Below are 21,653 nucleotides of genomic sequence, written 5' to 3'. Positions count from 1 at the left end.
TCTCACCTTTTTTTAAGAAGACACAGGAAAGAAATGGGAAAAGAACTAAACGTTCAGATACGAGAAATGTGAAAGTGCTTTTTACTTCTACAAGGCTCCTTATTGGGCTCTTACTGTTGTTTCCTTTTTTGCTTTTGTCCTTCATGGTTAGTGACCTTCCACTTATCCCCCCTCCACCCCCTCCCCACAGTCCTAGGGTAATATGGGTCAAGACAAAATCTTCATCAGAATCACCTAAGCAGTTTCCCAGGCCTCTCTAGACCCAAAATTGTATTCTTTGGGTAGGAATCAGATTCGTAGGAGTGTAAGTTAGCAAAATAAACAAACTATCCACAATCTTTGATGTTGATGCATGTCCTACAAATATCTAATATATCAAAAGTACCTACTGAAAAGTGCATTGGATGTTCTAAAAATGACAGCTTATAGGGAAAAAGTTCAATTATTGACTTCAGTATTTGGAAAAAAATTAAGAAAAGAACAGGCCCAAACTGACCGGCAAATATTATCAAAGCATTTTTTAACAGAATTCCTTTGAGGTTGGGGTAAGTTAATTTAAGATTTCTATTATGGGTTTCTTGGAATGTATTTCAGAGTCATTTAGCAAAAAGACTGACAGTCATTTCTCAAAAAACATGGTCATTCAACTCAAGTCATATATTTTACATTCTTCTGAAAGTGATTACACAGTTAAAGAACTACAAAACTGTTTAAGTATCAAAATACTTTTTGCCTAATAAAACTTTTTGAAAGGCATAAAATCTAGAGTCACTTCCTCCTAATACTGTCTTCGGTTATTGTCTAAAATAAGTATTTTGGCGGATTTTTCAACAGCTATGTTACACTAGTTAACAATTTATAGTTGAATTTTAGGAATCAGTATGTTAATAAATTAGATCAAAACACAGGAAATTCTATTACAATTAGGATAATGAATTAAAATTTGTGCTTTTGATGTTCCAAGGCTTTGAACTCATAGAGCTTTGACATAATGTGTAATAAACACATATGTTTACTATTATAAACAACCTCTCAATCCCCAAGAAATTAAGCCAAGGGAATGTATTTCTGGACTGTAATAACCAATACTTTTATTCAGAAACAAATAAAATATTTTTATTTTTAAAAATAATTTCATCAGAAGTTCCCTATTTTATCAAGAATAAACGTTTAGATTATCAATAGCCAACTTTATGTCACAACAGAAACGCAGAAAGAGAAGCAAAATAATCACCAGTCATACCTTATTATGTGTCTGAGTCTGTCCAACCAGGATGAGGATGTTGGATGAGATGATAGACAGGCAGAAGTTAATCAGAATTATGGACCTCTCAGAGCGTATGTACCTAGCCAGAGAGAGAAAGTGTCCAACTTTAAAATTCAATGGAAAGATGAGACATTCTCTTTTATGCAAATTGGTGGAATTCATCCAGAAAAAGACACTAACATGAAGCCTTTACATGAGAAAAAATATTTAAAAAGTTGTTTTTAAGGAAGATTATTCTTAGAGACCCAATTTTATAGTGACATATAATGTCCAAGAGACCTTAAATTTATTTTTCTTTAGACATTAGTGTGGACAACATGGCACTTCTGACAGAAGCTAAATTGCACACCTGTTATCACCATAACTTTTTACTAGAAGTATAAAATTTCATAGAACGATATCAATTAGTATCATTACCTTCCTATTTGTGTATATGTAATATGCTAATTATTATCATTTACATCAACCAGTAGAAACTGAAAACCAAAAAGAAAAACCCCACACAGATTCTAAAATATCCCCCTTATTTACTAGGAAGATGCCTTTACTTTCATGAAACCACGAACAATTTTTATCCACCACTTCACTCGCTCAAGTATTTTTATATAGTTAGGCTGTTACTCTTTGTTTTTCTTTTCCTGAATAATTGCTCCAAAACAAGAAAAAAGAAAATGAAGATTTACTGCTAAAATCTAATCCAATCCACAAATGATAATTCATCATTAGGCTGGAAAATTAGTTGGAGCCTGCCATATTTTACCTGTATGAAGAAGTGTTTATATACAGTCTGTCATATAATTTTTAAGCACATCAAGAATATAAGCCATGGAGAAAACTGCTCAGAATCAAATGTTCTACCAGCTGTTTACCCTAAAAGGGTAGCAGCTATCTTGCTTTACTGTACCTTGTGGTAAATCACTGAGTGACAGTAACAAAAAGACGTATTTGTTCTTGCTGTGTATTTGAGACTGTTCAATTTGTGTTAGAACATGAAATCGCTGTCCACAGCCCACAGCGTGGGCTTCCCTGTGCAGTGTTTCATGGGGGTGCCAGAGATCTGGAAGCACTCTTTGGAAGGTAAAAATCTATCAAAGTTCTTTCTCTCTGTTTGTGAGGAATACTTAGGCTGAGGTCCTACATTCCATCACATGTTTCAGAAAAGAAAGCAAAACAAAAACAAGAGTAATGATAAAATATACAAAGAAAAATTTTAATATAAAAGAATCTTCCTTTCTTCACAGAACAAACATGGAATGAACCTAGGTGGACCCTCAATAAAAAATGGCCTCAAGAGTAGCTTAATCTTGTCCCTGCATCATCAGTATCTAAAAATATAATAAACCACACACTGGGATGCTAGATAAAAAAAAAATCATCAAATATTAAGTTGTTTCTTTTTTTTGTGGGTGGGGGATGTATCATTAAAACGTTTAAGGGCTGCACACAGTTGACCCTTTATGTGATATTAAAGGCTTCCATGACAGCACAAGTACACAGATGACATTACTGAAAGGCTTTCATTGATATTATTTGCTCAGTAAATAGAAAAATCATGGTAATGAAGACCTAGACTGACCACCCTGAAGAGTCTTTAGATGTTTTCATTTTCATTAACATTGTGACATTATTGCCTTAAAAATTGCTATAAAATGTCTCAACTTTCAAAACTTTTTATAAATGTGCTTTATGTTTTAAACAAAATTTGTGAATGCATCATTTCAATACATGGATTAAAAGGACATGCTCAGTTGCTCTGTGATGTAATAACGTAATTCTACAGAACATTCTGTAGATGGAGAGAATGTAACAATGGATTCATTTTTTGATGAATATTTCTAATGAGCTACATGAGACATCAGCAAATTTCACAGTGGTATATTATATACAAAATAATTCTGATGTTCACATATTTTACATATCATTAGAAAAGCAAAAAAAAAACTAAACTTTTACTTAGAAAAAAAAAAGGCAGTAAGATCCTGACATGAGTATTATCATACAGGAATGTTACTAGGTAAATTTAATGTTTACAAAATGCATTGAATTCATCATGCTACAAGATTCACTTAATAGTTTATGAATCTTGAAACTTCTATCAAATTATTAATATTACTTCAATTCTTCTACCTGTAGACAATGAGTTGATGGCCACTAACGGTTAGGAATTCAAATTTATATTGTTTCTTAGTACTGTCTTCTAAACTTCTCAGTTTCATATCACGTTTGGATAGATCCTTTCAGGTGGTAATTCCTAGAAAGCTATTGCAATAGGTGATTTTCCTGGATTTTCTGGATTAGAGCAAACTTCCCTACGGAATAAATAATCCTGTACTTCTTTGATAAATTTTATATATCATTTATATTAGCAGTGTTTGTGCTAGTGTTAGCCATATGTATTGAGGCGTGAAGAGAAGGTGTAATTGGTGGCTGAACCCTAAGTACTGAGAAATGGAATTTGGTTCTGAATACTTCAGTGAGTATGACTTATGATGCCATTGATGAATTGTGATACTATTACCTAGTATCTTGGCCCATAAACACTGCCTCATTTCCTGAGAAATACCATTCAGGCAATTGTGGGAGAGAAAGTCTTCTTCCAAGCCTTTGTCTATCTTGCTCTTTTATTACCAGGACAATGCCTGCTTGACTGAGCCCTGACCCCTGGATTCTACTGTCTATAATGCTATGCCTAGAACAAGCATTTCTTTCATTTCATGAGACTGGCCATATATTATCAGATTCCCTCATTTGGTATTTCACTACCCTGCATGGGAAGGCAGGACCTCTATTACGTATCTGTACCAATGGACTAAGAATGTGTACATATTTTATTTCTGTATGAAGCATGAAACTATTAATATCTTTGACAATATAATATCCTGGACAATTAATTTTTGTCCTCAAAAGGGTAAAAATTATAATGGAGAACAATGATTTTTTTTCAAAAAAAGGATGTTAAATCAAATGATTTTTCCTTATTAAATTGTAATTAATTTTTCAACGAAATTGTTTTTTATCTTAAGTAAAAGATAAGTAAAATACTAGGCCCGGCTACCATTGCAATTTTAATATTTCAAATATTCAGGAAATAATACATAATTATTTATTTGCTAACATGGTAACTGTTTTTAGAACATTTTAAAGTAATCAAAATGGATATAAAAATGTTTAACATTTGAAAATTTATTGGGAAGTTTAGTTATATACTAGTTATCAATATGTCAGTAGACATAATAAACTTCACAAGTCTAATTCTCATTAATAGAACAAGAACAAGTCTTAGAGAACTACTAAATTTTCATACAATGTCTAACAGATGTAATTTCACATATTATAGAACAGTATTTTTCAATCACTTCCCCTTGTTTATGTATTTTTATGACTTTTTAAAATCAGTTTGTCAAAATCTGACTTATTGGAAACATTCAGCTGAGAAGTCTTTTCTAAAGCTTTATGGTATTGTATTAATGCATTAATATTATAGAAGACTTTACACATTGGGACACACTGAAAGCATGTGTTTAAAACTTAAGCATTTGGAGGCCATATTTCTATAACAGAGAAATTAATTTGACTGTACCATTAAACTCTCAAGCTCAATAGCAGTTGGGATAAATATAAACAACACATAGACTGAACTTGGGGTATTAAGAGTACCATGCTTGGGGGTAAGCAACTTGTTGATGGCTACTATCATTTGAATTGGGAAGAAAAGTGTGTGTGTGTGTTTTGTTTACTTTCCCATTATAGGAAAATACAGACAAGAAAATTAAGTAAACACTTATTTAGTGTTATTGAGCTCATTTATTATAGCTCAATCACGGCAATTATAATTCTGTTTTCAAAGTACTTCTTTCAGTAAATTAAGAAAACATGAGACATATAATAGTTATTATATTCCTTGATTTAACTCTGAATAACCGAACATTCCATTTCTAGTGTATTAATTGATTACATACCTCCATAATGCTGCATAGACAACTGCTAGGGTGATCAAGGCCAAGCAAGAAAGGCCACTGCCTACAATTAGGGTAACTGAAGGTGTACTAGAGGATTCCATGATCTGTAAATTAAACAAAAGAAGCAAAAAAAAAAAAAAAAAAAAGAGAGAGAGAATTTTTAAAATAAATTAAAATAACTTCTAAACTCAACAAAACTATCCTAACACTCAAAAATAGCCAATATAGTTGTTATAGTAACCAGATAATTACCCAGTAACCACTCTGTTCACAATTCTCAACCTCTAAAATGACCAATTCTAGCTACTCCCTCTCTCCCATTGTGAAGTAATGAAGGCCTTAAGAGTTTTCAATGCTTGATTGTGGCATATACCCACTTACGGCTTTCTAAAATAAATAACTGAAGCTAAAACTTGGTCAACATTAACATGTTAAATTTTATCTAGTTGAAATTTGAAGCAGTATTTATTTTTCTTCAACTAACTACGGTTCAGTTATTTCACAAAATGTATTTTGGTGAAATTTACTTTGATCCTCCCATTATGTTATCCAAATCTGGTACCCAGATATTGAAAATTTTTCAAACTTTCTGACTTCTGACAACTTTGTTCTAAGTCAAGTATTCTCTCATTTAATTTCACTAGCTTGGCCTCTAAGAATATAGAAGAAAATCAAGTTTCAAGTGTAAGACCTTAGAATATATTTGTGATTTTTTTTCTGTGAACAAAATATATAGAGATAATCTTCACAATGTCAATATTAGTCTCTAAATGCTTGACCTTGAAAAATAAGCCTTATATCTTTTAAAACATATATAAAGATCAAAGAGATTTCTTTTTTTAGAGACTAACATGGTACTAACTAATAAAATCTGCTGTTTTTCATATTTTTAGTATTGGAAGTTTAGAGAAATGCACTTTAAAATCAAGTGTGTTCCAAATCTTAGATATGCACAATCAATTTTATAGGCATTTTTGGTTATCAAAATAAGTAAAAAGAGTGATGCATATTTAGGCCAGATTTAGATAGAAAGTCACATTTTTCTTAATAATTATTCTTCAGCACTTCAATTTCTGAAATAATTTTTCAAAGTACATTTGATGAGGATATTATTCTTTATTTCAGACAGTTTATACAACTGTCTGTTTCAGAAACTAGTTTTACAAACCTATATACTTCTAAGGAATGATTTTACAGTTTCTGACAGTCACTGCTTTCATAAAAATTTCATTTAATTTTTAAAAAATAAATATCCAAGGACACCCCAGAAAACCTGTACTGAAAAATATCCAACGCAGATATGCAATGTGTTTGGCTATAGTGTCTGGGGTCTTCATTCTACTACCAACAGTAACCTCACAAATTCCCCAGAACAGCTTTAGAGTTCTAAAATAAAGGTTAAGCTGACAAGTATTTTTATTTGAAAGTTTGCAGCATATTAGCAATATGATTGGAGCACATCCTCAAAACTATACTGCAGAAATTTCAAGTTAGAAGACATAAAATTGAGTAGAATTTAGTTATAGCACACCAACTAGAATTCATTTCACCAAGCTACTGTAGCTAAGGAGGAGACGAACCCAATTTTGCCACCCTGCAACATTTTCCATTTCCCCATTTAAAATGTCCCTGCCTTTGCATTAAAGCCGTGTTTTCCCTTTGTTACTTACTATTTCTCTAGGTTGCTGAGCCAAAATGGCGAAGGTAGAGAGACGATCACATAAGCATTTCGTATGGGATGCATCGGTAAGCACAGTTTTACATCCCTGGGTGGACCAGGTTCCCAAAGACTCGTTCCTGCAAAGGGTGGGGGGGTGGGGGGGAGATCGGGATAAATACGCCTGACTGCCAAATCCGTAATGAAGAAAATGCAATTTAATTGAGAGAATCGTCTACTGTAATTCCCGTACAGGGGGAAAAAAAAAAAAATCTACTTGTTGTTGAACAGGACGTAATTTAGATGCATCTCCAGTAATGCAAAGCGAGAGTGTTTGGAGAAAGCAGGCGGGCGGCGGTGCGGCGTGCAGAGAGCTGTCCAGCGCCGGAGGTGCTGAAACCGGGACTGGCTCTGTCCAGCCCTCTGCGAGGAACGGCGGCGGCGGCGGCACGAGCAGCCGCCAGAGCGCTGGCAGCCACTTCCTATGCTCATCGGATCGTTTCAAACACTCAGAGAGTGTAAGGAGGCTTTTCACATTGCATACCAGCTCTGATTCCCGTCCCGTATTTTTGGATCGTGAACGCTGGCTTTTAAACCGAGGATTTCTCTGAAAAGCCTGCCTAAAATGTTAGATAGCTTGTGTTGGGTGATACAGAATCTTCTCTGCTGGTTAGGGATTTTTCCTCCCTTTAGAATTAGCTGCTGTGAAAATTTCACCCTGGAAATGGGAAGAAGCAGCAGCGGCGGCATCAGCTGGCTCCGACTCTCATTGCCTTTGCCTGGTATCCAGGGGAGGGGTGGGTTTCAGACATCAGCTTCCCACTCCACACTTCACTCAGCCCAAGCTCCTCTGAAGCCCTTGACATTTCTTCCCCTCACCCACCTCTCTGCCCCGGGGTGGAAGCATTAAGCTAACCCCGAGAGTCTGCCAGAACATTTAGAAGAATAACCCCACCTCAAAGTCCGGTAGGAAGGGGGAAAGAGGGCCTGCTTCCATCTTCCCTTTGGTGTAGCCATTCAAAATTCTAAAGCATATGGTTTCTTTCCCACCCCAGCAGAACAATAAAAATGGTATCAACCTACGCCTTCTTGGTGGGGGGTGAAGATGGGGGAGAATCCTTCCACCCCCGGCTGAACTACTCTACAGGAAGAGGAAGAAAAGAAAAAAAAAAAAAAAAAAAGCTACAGAGTTCAACCAATCAACTTTATTATCATTACACGTGTTATATACTGAATGCACCAATTGTCACCTCCCCTCCCCCAGGCACGGAACTCTCCAAGTAGCAAACCTCTGTGTGTGTGTGTGCTTAAATTTCAAACCAAGTTACTATCTATGTTAAAAATGACTCTAAAACTCCAGAAGGATAACACATGGCTTGATGTTAATTTTGATATGGTACTTTTTATTTCATCTACTCCATATCTCTGAATGCCTAAAGCTATTGGGTTAAATATGAATGCAGTCCATTTCTGAGCTATTTCAATGACAGAGGTTTCACTGTGACAGCTGGACTTCCAAGTTGAGCTGTAGAATATAATTCACATTATCCCTTTTTGGGATTTAGATGCAATATCTTTTTAATATTCATTAATTTGATTTAAATATTGACTTGATATCACTAATATGCATGACTCAAAATACTCTTAATTACAACTTCTTTTAAAAAGGAATAGACTATATTTGGGGAGAGGTACAAAAACATTATACCTAAGTTCACCCAAATACTTCTAAGTATTAGCCAATTAAAAATTTGGTAGGTCTCTTTTCTTTCTCATGATGTCATACAACCATGCAAAATTATATATATATATATATATATGTATGTATGTATATATATATATATATATATTTCAGTTATATCTAAACCAACTGTAACAGCATTAAATTCCAATTCTACCTAACCAGAGCAGCACTTCAATTTATTTCATTGGCTGACTGTCTCTTATTGCCTTGTGACAAACAGTTAAGGCCAAATAAAAAACATTTATCTCAGCTGATTAAAGTTGAAAGAAGAAAGATACATTTAAGAGAATCTGACATGTTTTAAAACACAACATTGCATTATTAATCCTGTATGGCAGCTTTACTTTAATGCAGTATTTGTGCTTTCAAGATGGAGTCCAATACCTACACTTTTCACATTATGTGGCTATGACCAATAAACCAATTCAAAGTCTTACCAGGAAAAAAGTTTACTGCAAATAAGACCTCATGAGACAAAGTGATATATTTATACCTAGGTAATGAAAGTTTGTTTACTCAAGAAAATGTTAGTATTACTAACCTTTGGCTGTCAGGTGTAAAGTCTATGTTCAATATAATGTTGCTAGACTCTGAAGATCATGTAAATTTTATATGACATCTTCAGAAAAGTAGGTCAATTTACTCTGCTCTGTACAATGATGGCAGTGCTGACCTGGCCCAGCCCCAGGCAAAACTGGGAAGCAAGTGACACTGGTCTCCATGTTTCAATCTTTCATTTCCCCCCAAGCATGAAATGTTTCTAATCTCACTGGGCCCCTTTTGATGGGTACCTTCCTGAGGCTACATAACTTTTCTCCTTACCTTTCTTAGGAATTATTATCCCTTTGTTGACTTTATCTGATGAAACTAATGGAAAATATTATGAGTGACTGAGTACAGCTTGATGTGCTCTCCCCAGTTTAATACAAGTTATAAAACACAAAATAATGCATCTGATAGCAGAACACCAGAATATGATCAGATGAGTAGGAGTGAAAATTTTGAAAGGTGAGGAGGTAACTACCAACTTCTATATTTGGTTGCTTGCTAGAGCTGAGTAATAAGTGTGATGCCATCTGATGCTAAATTTTAAATTGTTTCATAAAACCTCTTGATATTTTAAAACCAGATAAAACTCTTATAAATTAGTTTTTAAAATCACTAGCATACATGTCACTACTATTACAAAAACTATAGTATGTGTCACCTGTATTTTCACACATTCCATAGCTATTCTTACTGTACAAAATTCTTCGAAAGCACGGTACATGTGTCTGATTGATTTCAGGGAGACCTTGTAAAGCAAACTGATGTGTGGTAGAGCTAATGTGAAGCAAAACAGCTTCCCCAGTCTGCACAGAACAAGGTTTTAAAGCACGTGGACTATTCCAGCAGTCACATTATTCTTCTAATGTCATAGATTTGCATGCCATGATTAATGGTATATTTGGGAATTATTCTTAGTTATTAAGTCTAGCTTGTCATCAATGGGGCAAGCAAGTACAATGAAATATGTATGAACATTAAAGATATAATAAGAATAACAGACTGAGGATGTCAGAAGCAAACACAAAATGATGATACACACATTTTACTGAAAAATCACATATTTCTTTTTCATAGTGTCTTTTCTGGGCATTAAATTTTTTTTTTTTCAAATAGTTTTCAAAAATAACTAGGCCTGCAGAAATTTCATATAACCAGCACATTCTTTGTTGGTTACACCTACATTCACCCATGTTAGCTGTTAGCTGTCATCTGTATCTCTTCCCTTTCTTCCTATTATTAGGCTGGCTAAAAGAAGAAAAGAGTCTGCCTGTCCCAAGTATTTGAAAGTACATACCCACAAGGACAGAATTCTGTGAAAATATATGACACAAAATCTATTATTTCTCACCTTAATACTTATTTGAGGCCTTTCCCCAATTTCCTAAGACTCTACATGATTCCTCTTTGGATCTGAGTTCATTGTTGGGGCCTGGATTTCATGGGAGAGTTAAATAATATAGCATGTGACTACATTCTCTAGCATTTAAGATTAAAGAAAAAGATTATCCATTCACTCCAATGAAAAGTTGTTTAGGAAAAAACTGATAGCAAAAACTTATAGTGACACATTTCAAAACTGTTTCAAGAAATCAAACTTTTACCTTTTGAAATACCCAAACAACTAAATATTCCACTTAAATCAGTCTTTTGTAAAACCATCTATTCTGCTTCATAATACATCAGTGTGTAAAGTATTTATCATGAATAAGTTATAAACTTTAGCAGGTTTATTATCTCAGGGTCTATTTTTAATTTAATTTTTATTTCATTTTAAAGTATAGTTGATTTTCTTTTTTTTTTCTTTTTATTTATTTTTAAAAATGTTTTTAACTTTAAAAAAATTTGTAACATCTTTATTGGAGTATAATTGCTTTACAATGGTGTGTTAGTTTCTGCTTTATAACAAAGTGAATCAGCTATACATATACATATATCCCCTTATATCCTCCCTCTTGCGTCTCACTCCCACCCTCCCTATCTCACCCCTCTAGGTGGTCACAAAGCACGGAGCTGATCTCCCTGTGCTATGCAGCTGCTTCCCACTAGCTATCTATTTTACATGTGGTAGTGTATATATGTCCATGCCACTCTCTCACTTCGTCCCAGCTTACACTTCCCCTTTCCCGTGTCCTCAAGTCCATTCTCTCTGTCTGCCTCTTTATTCTTGTCCTGCCCCTAGGTTCCTCAGAACCATTTTTTTTGATTCCATATATATGTGTTAGCATACGGTATTTGTTTTTCTCTTTCTGACTTACTTCATTCTGTATGACAGACTCTAGGTCCATCCACCTCACTACAAATAACTCAATTTCGTTTCTTTTTATGGCTGAGTAATATTCCCTTGTATATATGTGCCAGATCTTCTTTATCCATTCATCTGTTGCTTGACACTTAGGTTGCTTCCATGTTCTGATGATTGTAAATACAGCTGCAGTGAACATTGTGGTACACGACTCTTTCTGAATTATGGTTTTCTCAGGGTATATGCCCAGTAGTGGAATTGCTGGGTCATATGGTAGCTCTATTTTTAGTTTTTTAAGGAACCTCAATACTGTTCTCCATAGTGGCTGTATCAATTTACATTCCCACTAACAGTGCAAGAGGGTTACCTTTTCTCCACACCCTCTCCAGCATTCATTGTTTCTAGATTTTTTAATGATGGCCATTCTGACTGGTGTGAGGTGATATCTCATTGTAGTTTTGATTTGCATTTCTCTACTGATTAGTGATGTTGAGCATTCTTTCATGTGTTTGTTGGCAATCTGTATGTCTTCTTTGGAGAAATGTCTATTTAGATCTTCTGCGCATTTTTGGATTGGGTTGTTTGTTTTTTTGATATTGAGGTGCATGAGCTGCTTGTATATTTTGGAGATTAATCCCTTGTCAGTTGTTTCATTTGCAAATATTTTCTCCCATTCTGAGGGTTGTCTTTTCATCTTGTTTAATGTTTCCTTTGCTGTGCAAAAGCTTTTAAGTTTCATTAGGTCCCTTTTGTTTATTTTTGTTTTTATTTCCATTTCTCTAGGAGGTGGGTCAAAAAGGATCTTGCTGCGATTTATGTCATAGAGTGTTCGGCCTATGTTTCTCTCTAAGAGTTTTATAGTGTCTGGCCTTACATTTAGGTCTTAATCCATTCTGAGTTTATTTTTGTGTATGGTGTTAGGGAGTGTTTTAATTTCATTCCTTTACATATAGCTGTCCAGTTTTCCCAGCACTACTTATTGAAGAGGCTGTCTTTTGTCCATTGTATATTCTTGCCTCCTTTATCAAAAATAAGGTGGCCATATGTGTGTGGCTTTATCTCTGGGCTTTCTATCCTGTTCCATTAATCTATATTTCTGTTTTTGTGCCAGTACCATACTGTCTTTATTACTGTACCTTTGTAGTATAGTCTGATGTCTGGGAGCCTGATTCCTCCAGCTCTGTTTTTCTTTCTCAAGATTGCTTTGGCTATTCGGGGTCTTTTGTGTTCAAATACAAATTGTGAAATTTTTTGTTCTAGTACTGTGAAAAATACCATTAGTAGTTTGATAGGGATTGCACTGAATCTGTAGATTGCTTTGGGTAGTATAGTCATTTTCACAATGTTGATTCTTCCAATCCAAGAACATGGTATATCTTTCCATCTGTTTGTATCATCTTTAGTTTCTTTCATCCATGTCTTATAGTTTTCTGCATACAGGTCTTTGGCCTCCTTAGGTAGGTTATTCCTAGGTATTGTATTCTTTTTGTTGTAATGGTAAATGGTAGTGTTTCCTTAATTTCTCTTTCAGATTTTTCATCATTAGTGTAGAGGAATGCAAGAGAGTTCTGTGCATTAATTTTGTATCCTGCTACTTTACCAAATTCCTTGATTAGCTCTAGTAGTTTCCTGGTAGCATCTTTAGGATTCTCTGTGTATAGTATTATGTCATTTGCAAACAGCGACAGCTTTACTTCTTCTTTTCCGATTTGGATTCCTTTTATTTCTTTTTCTTCTCTGATTGTTGTGGCTAAAACTTCCAAAACTATGTTGAATAATAGTGGTAATAGTGGACAACCTTGTCTTCTTCCTGATCTTAGAGGAAATGGTTTCAGTTTTGCAATATTGAGGACAATGCTGGTTGTGGGTTTGCATATATGGCCTTTATTATGTTGAGGTAGGTTCCATCTATGCCTACTTTCTGGAGGACTTTTATCATAAATGGGTGTTGAATTTTGTCAAAAGCTTTTTCTGCATGTATTGAGATGATCATATGGTTTTTCTCCTTCAATTTGTTAATATGGTTTATCACACTGATTGATTTGCATATATTGAAGAATCCTTGCATTCCTTGGATAAACCCCACTTGATCATGGTGTATGATCCTTTTAATGTGCTGTTGGATTCTTTTTGGTAGTATTTTGTTGAGGATTTTTGCATCTGTGTTCATCAGTGATATTGGCCTGTAGTTTTCGTTCTTTGTGACATCTTTGTCTGGTTTTGGTATCAGGGTGATGGTGGTCTCGTAGAATGAGTTTGGGAGTGTTCCTCCCTCTGTTATATTTTGGAAGAGTTTGAGAAGGATAGGGGTTAGCTCTTCTCTAAATGTTTGATAGAATTTGCCTGTGAAGCCATCTGGTCCTGGGCTTCTGTTTGTTGGAAGGTGTTTAATGACAGTCTCAATTTCAGTGCTTGTGATTGGTCTGTTCATATTTTCTATTTCTTCCTGGTTCAGTCACGGAAGGTTGTGCTTTTCTAAGAATTTGTCCATTTCTTCCAGGTTGTCCATTTTATTGGCATATCATTGCTTGTAGTCATCTCTCATGATCCTTTGTATTTCTGCAGTGTCAGTGGTTACTTCTCCTTTTCATTTCTAATTCTATTGATTTGAGTCTTCTCCCTTTTTTTTCTTGATGAGTCTGGCTAATGGTTTATCAATTTGGTTTATCTTCTCAAAGAACCAGCTTTTAGTTTTATTGATCTATGCTATTGTTTCCTTCGTTTCTTTTTCATTTATTTCTGATCTGATCTTTAAGATTTCTTTCCTTCTGCTAACTTTGGGGGTTTTTTTGTTCTTCTTTCTCTAATTACTTTATGTGTAAGGTTAGGTTGTTTATTTGAGATGTTTCTTGTTTCTTGAGGTCGGATTGTATTGCTATAAACTTCTCTCTTAGAACTGCTTTTGCTGCACCCCATAGGTTTTGGGTCATTGTGTTTTCATTCTCATTTGTTTCTAGGTATTTTTTTATTTCCTCTTTGATTTCTTCAGTGATCTCTTGGTTATTTAGTAGTGTATTTTTTAGCCTCCATGTGTTTGTATTTTTTACACATTTTCCCCTGCAATTGATATCTAGTCTCATAGCATTGTGGTCAGAAATGATACTTGATATGATTTAAATTTTCTTAATCTTACGAAGGCTTGATTTGGGACCCAAGATGTAATCTATCCTGGAGAATGTTCCATGAGCACTTGAGAAGAAAGTGTACTGTGTTGTTTTTGGATGGAATGTCCTATAAATATCAATTAAGTCCATCTTGTTTAATGTATCATTTAAAGCTTGTGTTTCCTTATTTATTTTTATTTTGGATTATCTGTCCATTGGTGAAAGTGGAGTTAAAGTCCCTTACTATGATTGTGTTACTGTCGATTTCCCCTTTTATGGCTGTTAGCATTTGCCTTATGTATTGAGGTGCTCCTATGTTGGGTGCATAAATACTTACAATTGTTATATCTTCTTCTTGGATTGATCCCTTGATCATTATGTAGTGTCCTTTTTTGTCTCTTATAATAGTCTTTATTTTAAAGTCTGTTTTGTCTGATATGAGAATTGCTACTCCAGCTTTCTTTTGATTTCCATTTGCATGGAATATCTTTTTCCATCCCCTCACTTTCAGTCTGTATGTGTCCCTAGGTCTGAAGTGGTCTCTTGTAGACAGCATATATACGGGTCTTGTTTTCGTATCCATTCAGCCAGTCTTTGTCTTTTGGTTGGAGCATATAATCCATTTACATTTAGGGTAATTATCAATATGTATGTTCCTATTACCATTTTCTTAATTGTTTTGGCTTGTTATTGTAGATCTTGTCCTTCTCTTGTGTTTCCTGCCTAGAGAAGTTCATTTAACATTTGTTGTAAAGCCGGTTTGGTGGTGCTGAATTCTCTTAGCTTTTGCTTGTCTGTAAAGGTTTTAATTTCTCTGTCAAATCTGAATGAGATCCTTGCTGTGTAGAGTAATATTGTTTGTAGGTTTTTCCCTTTCATCACTTTAAATATATCCTGCCTCTCCCGTCTGGCTTGCAGAGTTTCTGCTGAAAGATCAGTTTTTAACCTTATGGGGATTCCCTTGTATGTTATTTGTTGCTTTTCTCTTGCTGCTTTTAATATTTTTTTTTGTATTTAATTTTTGATAGTTTGATTAATATTTCTCTTGGCATGTTTCTCCTTGGATTTATCCTGTATGGGACTCTCTGCGCTTCCTGGACTTGATTGACTATTTCCCTTTCCATATTAGGGAAGTTTTCAACTATAATCTCTTCAAATATTTTCTCAGTCCCTTTCTTTTTCTCTTCTTCTTCTGGACCCCTATAATTCAAATGTTGTTGTGTTTAATGTTGTCCCAGAGGTCTCTGAGACTGTCCTCAATTCTTTTCATTCTTTTTTCTTTATTCTGCTCTGTGGTAGTTATTTCCACTTTTTTATCTTCCAGGTCACTCATCTGTTCTTCTGCCTCAGTTATTCTGCTATTGATTCTTTCTAGAGAATTTTAAATTTAATTTATTGTGTTGTTCATCATTGTTTGTTTCCTCTTTAGTTCTTCTAGGTCCTTGTTAAACGTTTCTTGTATTTTCTCCATTCTATTTCCAAGATTTTGGATCATCTTTACTGTCATTATTCTGAATTCTTTTTCAGGTAGGCTGCCTATTTCCTCTTCATTTGTTAGGTCTGATGAGTTTTTACCTTGCTCCTTCATCTGCTCTGTGTTTCTCAGTCTTCTCATTTTGCTTAACTTACTGTGTTTGGGGTCTCCTTTTCGCAGCCTGCAGGTTTGTAGTTCCCATTGTTTTTGGTGTCTGCTCCCAGTGGCTAAGGTTGGTTCAGTGGGTTGTGTAGGCTTCCTGGTGGAGGGAACTAGTGCCTGTGTTCTGGTGGATGAGGTTGGATCTTGTCTTTCTGGTGGGCAGGTCCACGTCTGATGGTGTATTTTGGGGTGTCTGTGACCTTATTATGATTTTAGGCAGCCTTTCTCCTAATCATGGGGTTGTGTTCCTGTCTTGCTAGTTGTTTGGCATAAGGTATCCAGCACTGTAGCTTGCTGGTTGTTGAGTGAAGCTGGGTCTTGGTGTTGAGATGGAGATCTCTGGGAGAGCTTTTGCCCTTTGATATTATGTGGAGCTGGGAGGTCTCTGGTGGACCAGTGTCCTGAACTCGGCTCTCCCACCTCAGAGGCACAGGCCTGACACCCAGCCAGAGCACGAGGACCCTGTCAGCCACACGGCCAGGTACATGGGGAGTTTCTTGCCTTTTGGGAGGTCTGAGGTCTTCTGCCAGTGTTCAGTAGGTGTTCTGTAGGAGTTGTTCCAGATGTAGTTGTATTTCTGATGTATTTGTGGGGAAGAAGGTGATCTCCACGTCTTACTCCTCCACCATCTTGAAGGTCTCTCCTATCTCAGGGTTTTAATGGTCAATTTATTTAAAACCAAAATAGCTACAACAGCAATTCTTTAAAAAATTACACACAGCTTCTGAGTACACTGCCCTTGCAATGCATGTGCACAGAAAGAAAGTAATTATTTCCCAATCATAACAGTCATTAACTCCTAAGAATTAGGTGAATCTATATCACTTTTAATGTATATGTCATACCAAAATGAAAAATGCATATCGTTTCTTTGTATAAATTATTCTCATAATACAGAAAATTTTGGAGTACAGATAAAAAATGTTCTCAATTTTGAGTAAAAAGCAGTCTTTAAGGGTAATTTCTACTTTTCAGGACATTGGAAATACTGAGAACTTTGTTATCTCTGGCAACCATTACTATGTTAAAACACAGTGAAACATGAAATTAGGAAATTTTGCTAAAAGTAACCTTAGTGATCACCTAGCCCGTTGGTTTTCAACACTTGCTGTATATTAAAGTCACCTGGAGACCTTTAAAACTTAAATCCTGAGGTGGGGTCTGGGCATTATTACTTTTCTAATGCTCCCCAGATGATTCTAGTGTGCAGCCAAGGCTGAGAACCACTGATCTACCCCAACCACCTAGTTTTACAGAGGAGGAAAGTGAAGTGCAGGGAATTCAGGAAACTTTTAAGGCACAGAGTGAGATGCGAAGTTGGGTTTCTCATTTCCAGATTAGAGATTTTTTAAAATACTTTTAGTTGTAGTCCATTTTAAAGCAGAATGTAATGAACAGTCCTATAAAAAGATCTGAATATCATGCCTATTTACACTTGCAAACAATGTGGCCCTCATGTAATGGTTTTAGCAAAGTACGAGTTATCAGTGGATGAAGTTAGCTAAGGACAGATTGTCATGCTCTGGTGTTCATCCTGTTTTTTAAGTGATTTATCCTATGACATGTAAAAAAAAAAACATTGATTTATACCAATTTTTCATGACATAAAGCATCTCTCATCTCTAGTGAGATCATTTATAGTTTGAGGTGATATAAAAGTTGAAATTACAAATTCTGAAAACATGATATTGAGTAAAAGTTATAAGCTCTTTTTTCCTTCTAAAAATATCCTTTATTTAGATACAATAGAGGATTTTTATATCAATTATCATAATGTCTGCATATAGTATTATACACTAGTATACACAAACACATATATAATTTTTTTTAATTTAAAAAGAATAATACCAACATAGAGCATTTATAGTTCATTCACTGTGGTGAAATTTAGAAGTGAGTACTTTGCTACCAGCAGGAAGAACACTTATCATCCACTAGGCTGAACCTGGAATTAATAGTGACCCCTCCAGACCATAATTAACACCAGATTTCCAATTCTTTGCCTAGAAATGAACTAGTTCTAGGAACATGCTACACTTAGATCTTTCCAACACTCCTCTGTGCCTATTCATGTTTTGTGTCCAACACTAGAATATTAGTTGATAAATTCACCTCACTTTCTTTATTTATAAAATTAACACTCTCCATGCCACCCTAGAATATTAGTGCTTTTGACAATTGTATCTTGTTCAGATTTGAATCTCTGACATACTGCTTTTCACTTAGTAGGGACTTAAATGTTTGTTCAGTTAATTTAATAATTATTTACATTTCAAGGGATGGCTTCTAATGCTGTTGGAGACAGACAGATTGTCTTAGCTCCAATTCATTTGCTGTCCTTCAGCATATAGCAGAAATGCAATCTGAAGAGTATCAATGAATCTTAATAGGCTTATCTATTTGCTTTTGGTCTTCAAACATCATTTGATGATGAACTCTGAAAGACTCAGCATCCTGCAGTGATTATGTTCACTCCAGCAGTGAGGCCTGAGTCTTTACTAAGCAGTCAATAAGTATTTAGTGAGTGCTTTTCAAATGCCAAAGTAGAAGACACATACAAAAAGAAAACTAACAGTTTCTTTCTTAGAAAAGTTGACAATCTGGTTGGAAGACTATATAATCCAAGAATGTTTTCTATCTTATTAGTTTTACAAATTATTCCAGAAAATGCTGTTGATACGGCCCTTCTATTTTAAGCCACTATCATCTCCCCTCTAGATAAATATCATCACTGGGCTCCTTGTTCCTTCCTTGCTATCTATCCTCAAGTTCAATTTCAACACAGAAGCCAGAGATCCTGCTGACACATATGTGAACTCACGTCACTCTGTTCAAAACTCTATCCATGGTTCTTCCCATCTCACTTGGAGTAAATGACAAAGCAGTTAAAATAACCTACAAGGACCTCTACCAGCTGGTCTATCATTATCTCTTTTTTAAAACATTAATTGATTAATTTATTTATTTTTGGCTGCATTGGGTCTTCGTTGCTGTGCGCGGGCTTTCTCTAGTTGCAGTTAGTGGGGACTACTCTTTGTCATGGTGTGCAGGCTTCTCATTGCAATGGCTTCTCTTGTTGCAGAGCACGGGCTCTAGGCATGAAGGCTTCAGTAGTTGTGGCTTGAGGGCTCTAGAGCACAGGCTCAGTAGTTGTGGTGCATGGGCTTACTTGCTCCATGGCATGTGGGAACTTCCCGGCCCAGGGCTCGAACCCGTGTCCCCTGCATTGGCAGGCAGATTCCTAACCACTGCCCCACAAGGAAAGCCCCTGTTATTACCTCTTTACCTTCCTCTCCTAACACAATGCCTTTGCCCATAGTTTCCAACCACACTGAGCTCTTTGTTTTCTCACCTTGGCATTTTGCGCTGGCAATTCTCATGGCCAAGAATGTACTCCTCAAAGATAGTAACGTTGCTATTCCCTCACATCGCGTAGGTCTCTGCCCTTATGTCATTCTCCCAGAGATGTCACTGACTATCCAACTTAAAGTAGTAACTCCGCATCTGTAGTAAGTTAAAATGGGCTCAAATTCTAATAATTCTTCCAATCAAGAGGTGGAGTTTCCTTCCTCTTCCTTTGAATCTTGATAAGCCTGTGACTTGATCTGGTCAGAAAAATGCAGTAAAAGTGATGTGTGACTTTGCCTGGAGGCCTCAAAAGGTCTTACAGTTTCTAGTCTCATCATCCTGAAATTCTGCTTTCATGTGAGGACAAGAAACCAGCACCAACTACCAGCCATGTGAGTGAGGCAGTATTAGATCATCCATCCCTAGGCTGAGCAGTCAGGTGACTGTAGCCTCATGAATGACACCAGAGGAGACCAGCAGAAGAACCAACCTGCTGAACTCAGTCAAAGAGCTTTGAACCATGGAATCATGAGCAATAACATGATTCTTTCTCTAAGCCACTAAGATCTGAGGTGATTTGTTACATAGGAAGTGATACACTATCCAAGACTTTCCCACATGCCCTTGACCTTACTCTGATCTATTGTTGCCCACAGCACTTATTACATCTGATATATTTATGTATATATTTTTAAATTCACTGTTTGCCTGTCTTTGCTTACTAGAACGTAAACTTCCTGAGAACAGGGATATTGTTACATTCATTTCAGTCTTCCCAGATCCTAAAACAGTGCTGGACACTTAGGTGTTCAGTAAGTATTTGTTGAATGACTACCTGGTACAGATTTTGTCCTAGTGTAGTTGGACTTTCTGACCACATTACTTCATTTGTTTGTTTGTTTGTTTTAACAAATACTTATTCATCATCAAATAGATTCAGACACTGTGCTAGGTTATTTTGTGGACATATAAATTTCCACCTTGCCTTTTGGAGCTTGAGAGCTTCAGTGGAAATTATCTTACAGGTGTAGTGTCATTGGCACTTTGTCATAAAATACACATTAAAACCAATAATATGTTACTCTTGAGGGTCACTGAGTAACATTTACAAGAATGGTAGCACCAGTTTTATTTCCAGTAATATTATTTATTTATTTACTTATTTACATTTAAAACTGTGGTAAAAACACTTAACATGAGACCTACAGTATATACAGTTGACTACAGGCACAGTGTTGTACAGCAGATCTCTGGAAATTATTCATCTTGGATAATTGAAACTTTGCCCCTGTAGAACAGAAACTCTCCATTTCATCCTCCCCCAGCCCCTGGCAACCATGATTTCAGAAGTATAGGCAACAAAAGCAAAAAAAAGATAAGTGGCCTCTATAAGCTAAAAAGCTTCTGCACAGCGAAGGAAGCAAACATGAGTGAAATGGCAACCCACAGAATGGGAGGAAATACCCTCAAACTATATAAATGATCAGGGGTTAATATCTAAAATATATAAGGAACTCTTACAACTCAATCACACACACAAAAAAGAAAAAATTAAAAAATGGGCAAAATATTATCTTATTTGTTTTTTTAAAACTGGAAATGTGAGAGTAGAAAGGAGTATGGGAAGTAATAACATTAAGGGAACCAATCTACTGGCTTATAAATATGTATAAATATCTTCACCATGATTTATTAATAATTAAAGGTTAAAATATGCTAGCTGCCATCATTAATTAGTCAATAGGCAAATAAAAATAATCATGCTAATGAAAATAACAGCTAACATTTACTGAGTGTCTACTCAAAGTTAGGTGCTGTGGTAGATACTTTAAATACATTTATGAAAAAAATCCTAAAATGAAATATCAAAGTTGGATAGTACTGACAAAGAGACTTAATGCCTCCATCTGGGATCGTGAGGACCCTGGAAACAAAAGAGCCTGGAGTTGGAAGGTACCTGGATATCTCCATCTGTATAAGATCCATTTAACCCCTGGAAATTACCTTTGGCTTTATTATTATATGTTTAAAATACAGAAATGGTGACTTTCCTAAGGCCATTCAACTGGTACAGGGCTATGCCAGGAAATGAGCCCGAGTCTGTGTGACTTCAGAGCAGATTCCCGTCCCTCTGCTGTCTCAGCGAT

At 35.6% G+C, this 21,653-nt stretch overlaps 1 protein-coding gene across 1 annotated transcript in view; it reads right to left on the bottom strand.

Annotated features, from left to right (window-relative positions):
• The window catches only part of ADGRB3 (adhesion G protein-coupled receptor B3), a 785,278-nt gene that overhangs the window by 144,114 nt on the left and 619,511 nt on the right, over positions 1–21,653 (bottom strand). The window contains exons 17-19 of the mRNA XM_061207676.1: positions 6,897–7,023; positions 5,227–5,330; positions 1,244–1,346 (exon numbers count right to left, since the gene is read on the bottom strand). Coding sequence (XP_061063659.1) covers positions 1,244–1,346; positions 5,227–5,330; positions 6,897–7,023 — 334 coding nt within the window. The remainder of the gene's footprint in view (positions 1–1,243; positions 1,347–5,226; positions 5,331–6,896; positions 7,024–21,653) is intronic.

This window comes from Eubalaena glacialis, chromosome 12, assembly GCF_028564815.1.
Source record: "Eubalaena glacialis isolate mEubGla1 chromosome 12, mEubGla1.1.hap2.+ XY, whole genome shotgun sequence".
Classification (NCBI taxonomy): Eukaryota; Metazoa; Chordata; class Mammalia; order Artiodactyla; family Balaenidae; genus Eubalaena; species Eubalaena glacialis.
This window is presented reverse-complemented; position numbering and strand designations above follow the sequence as displayed.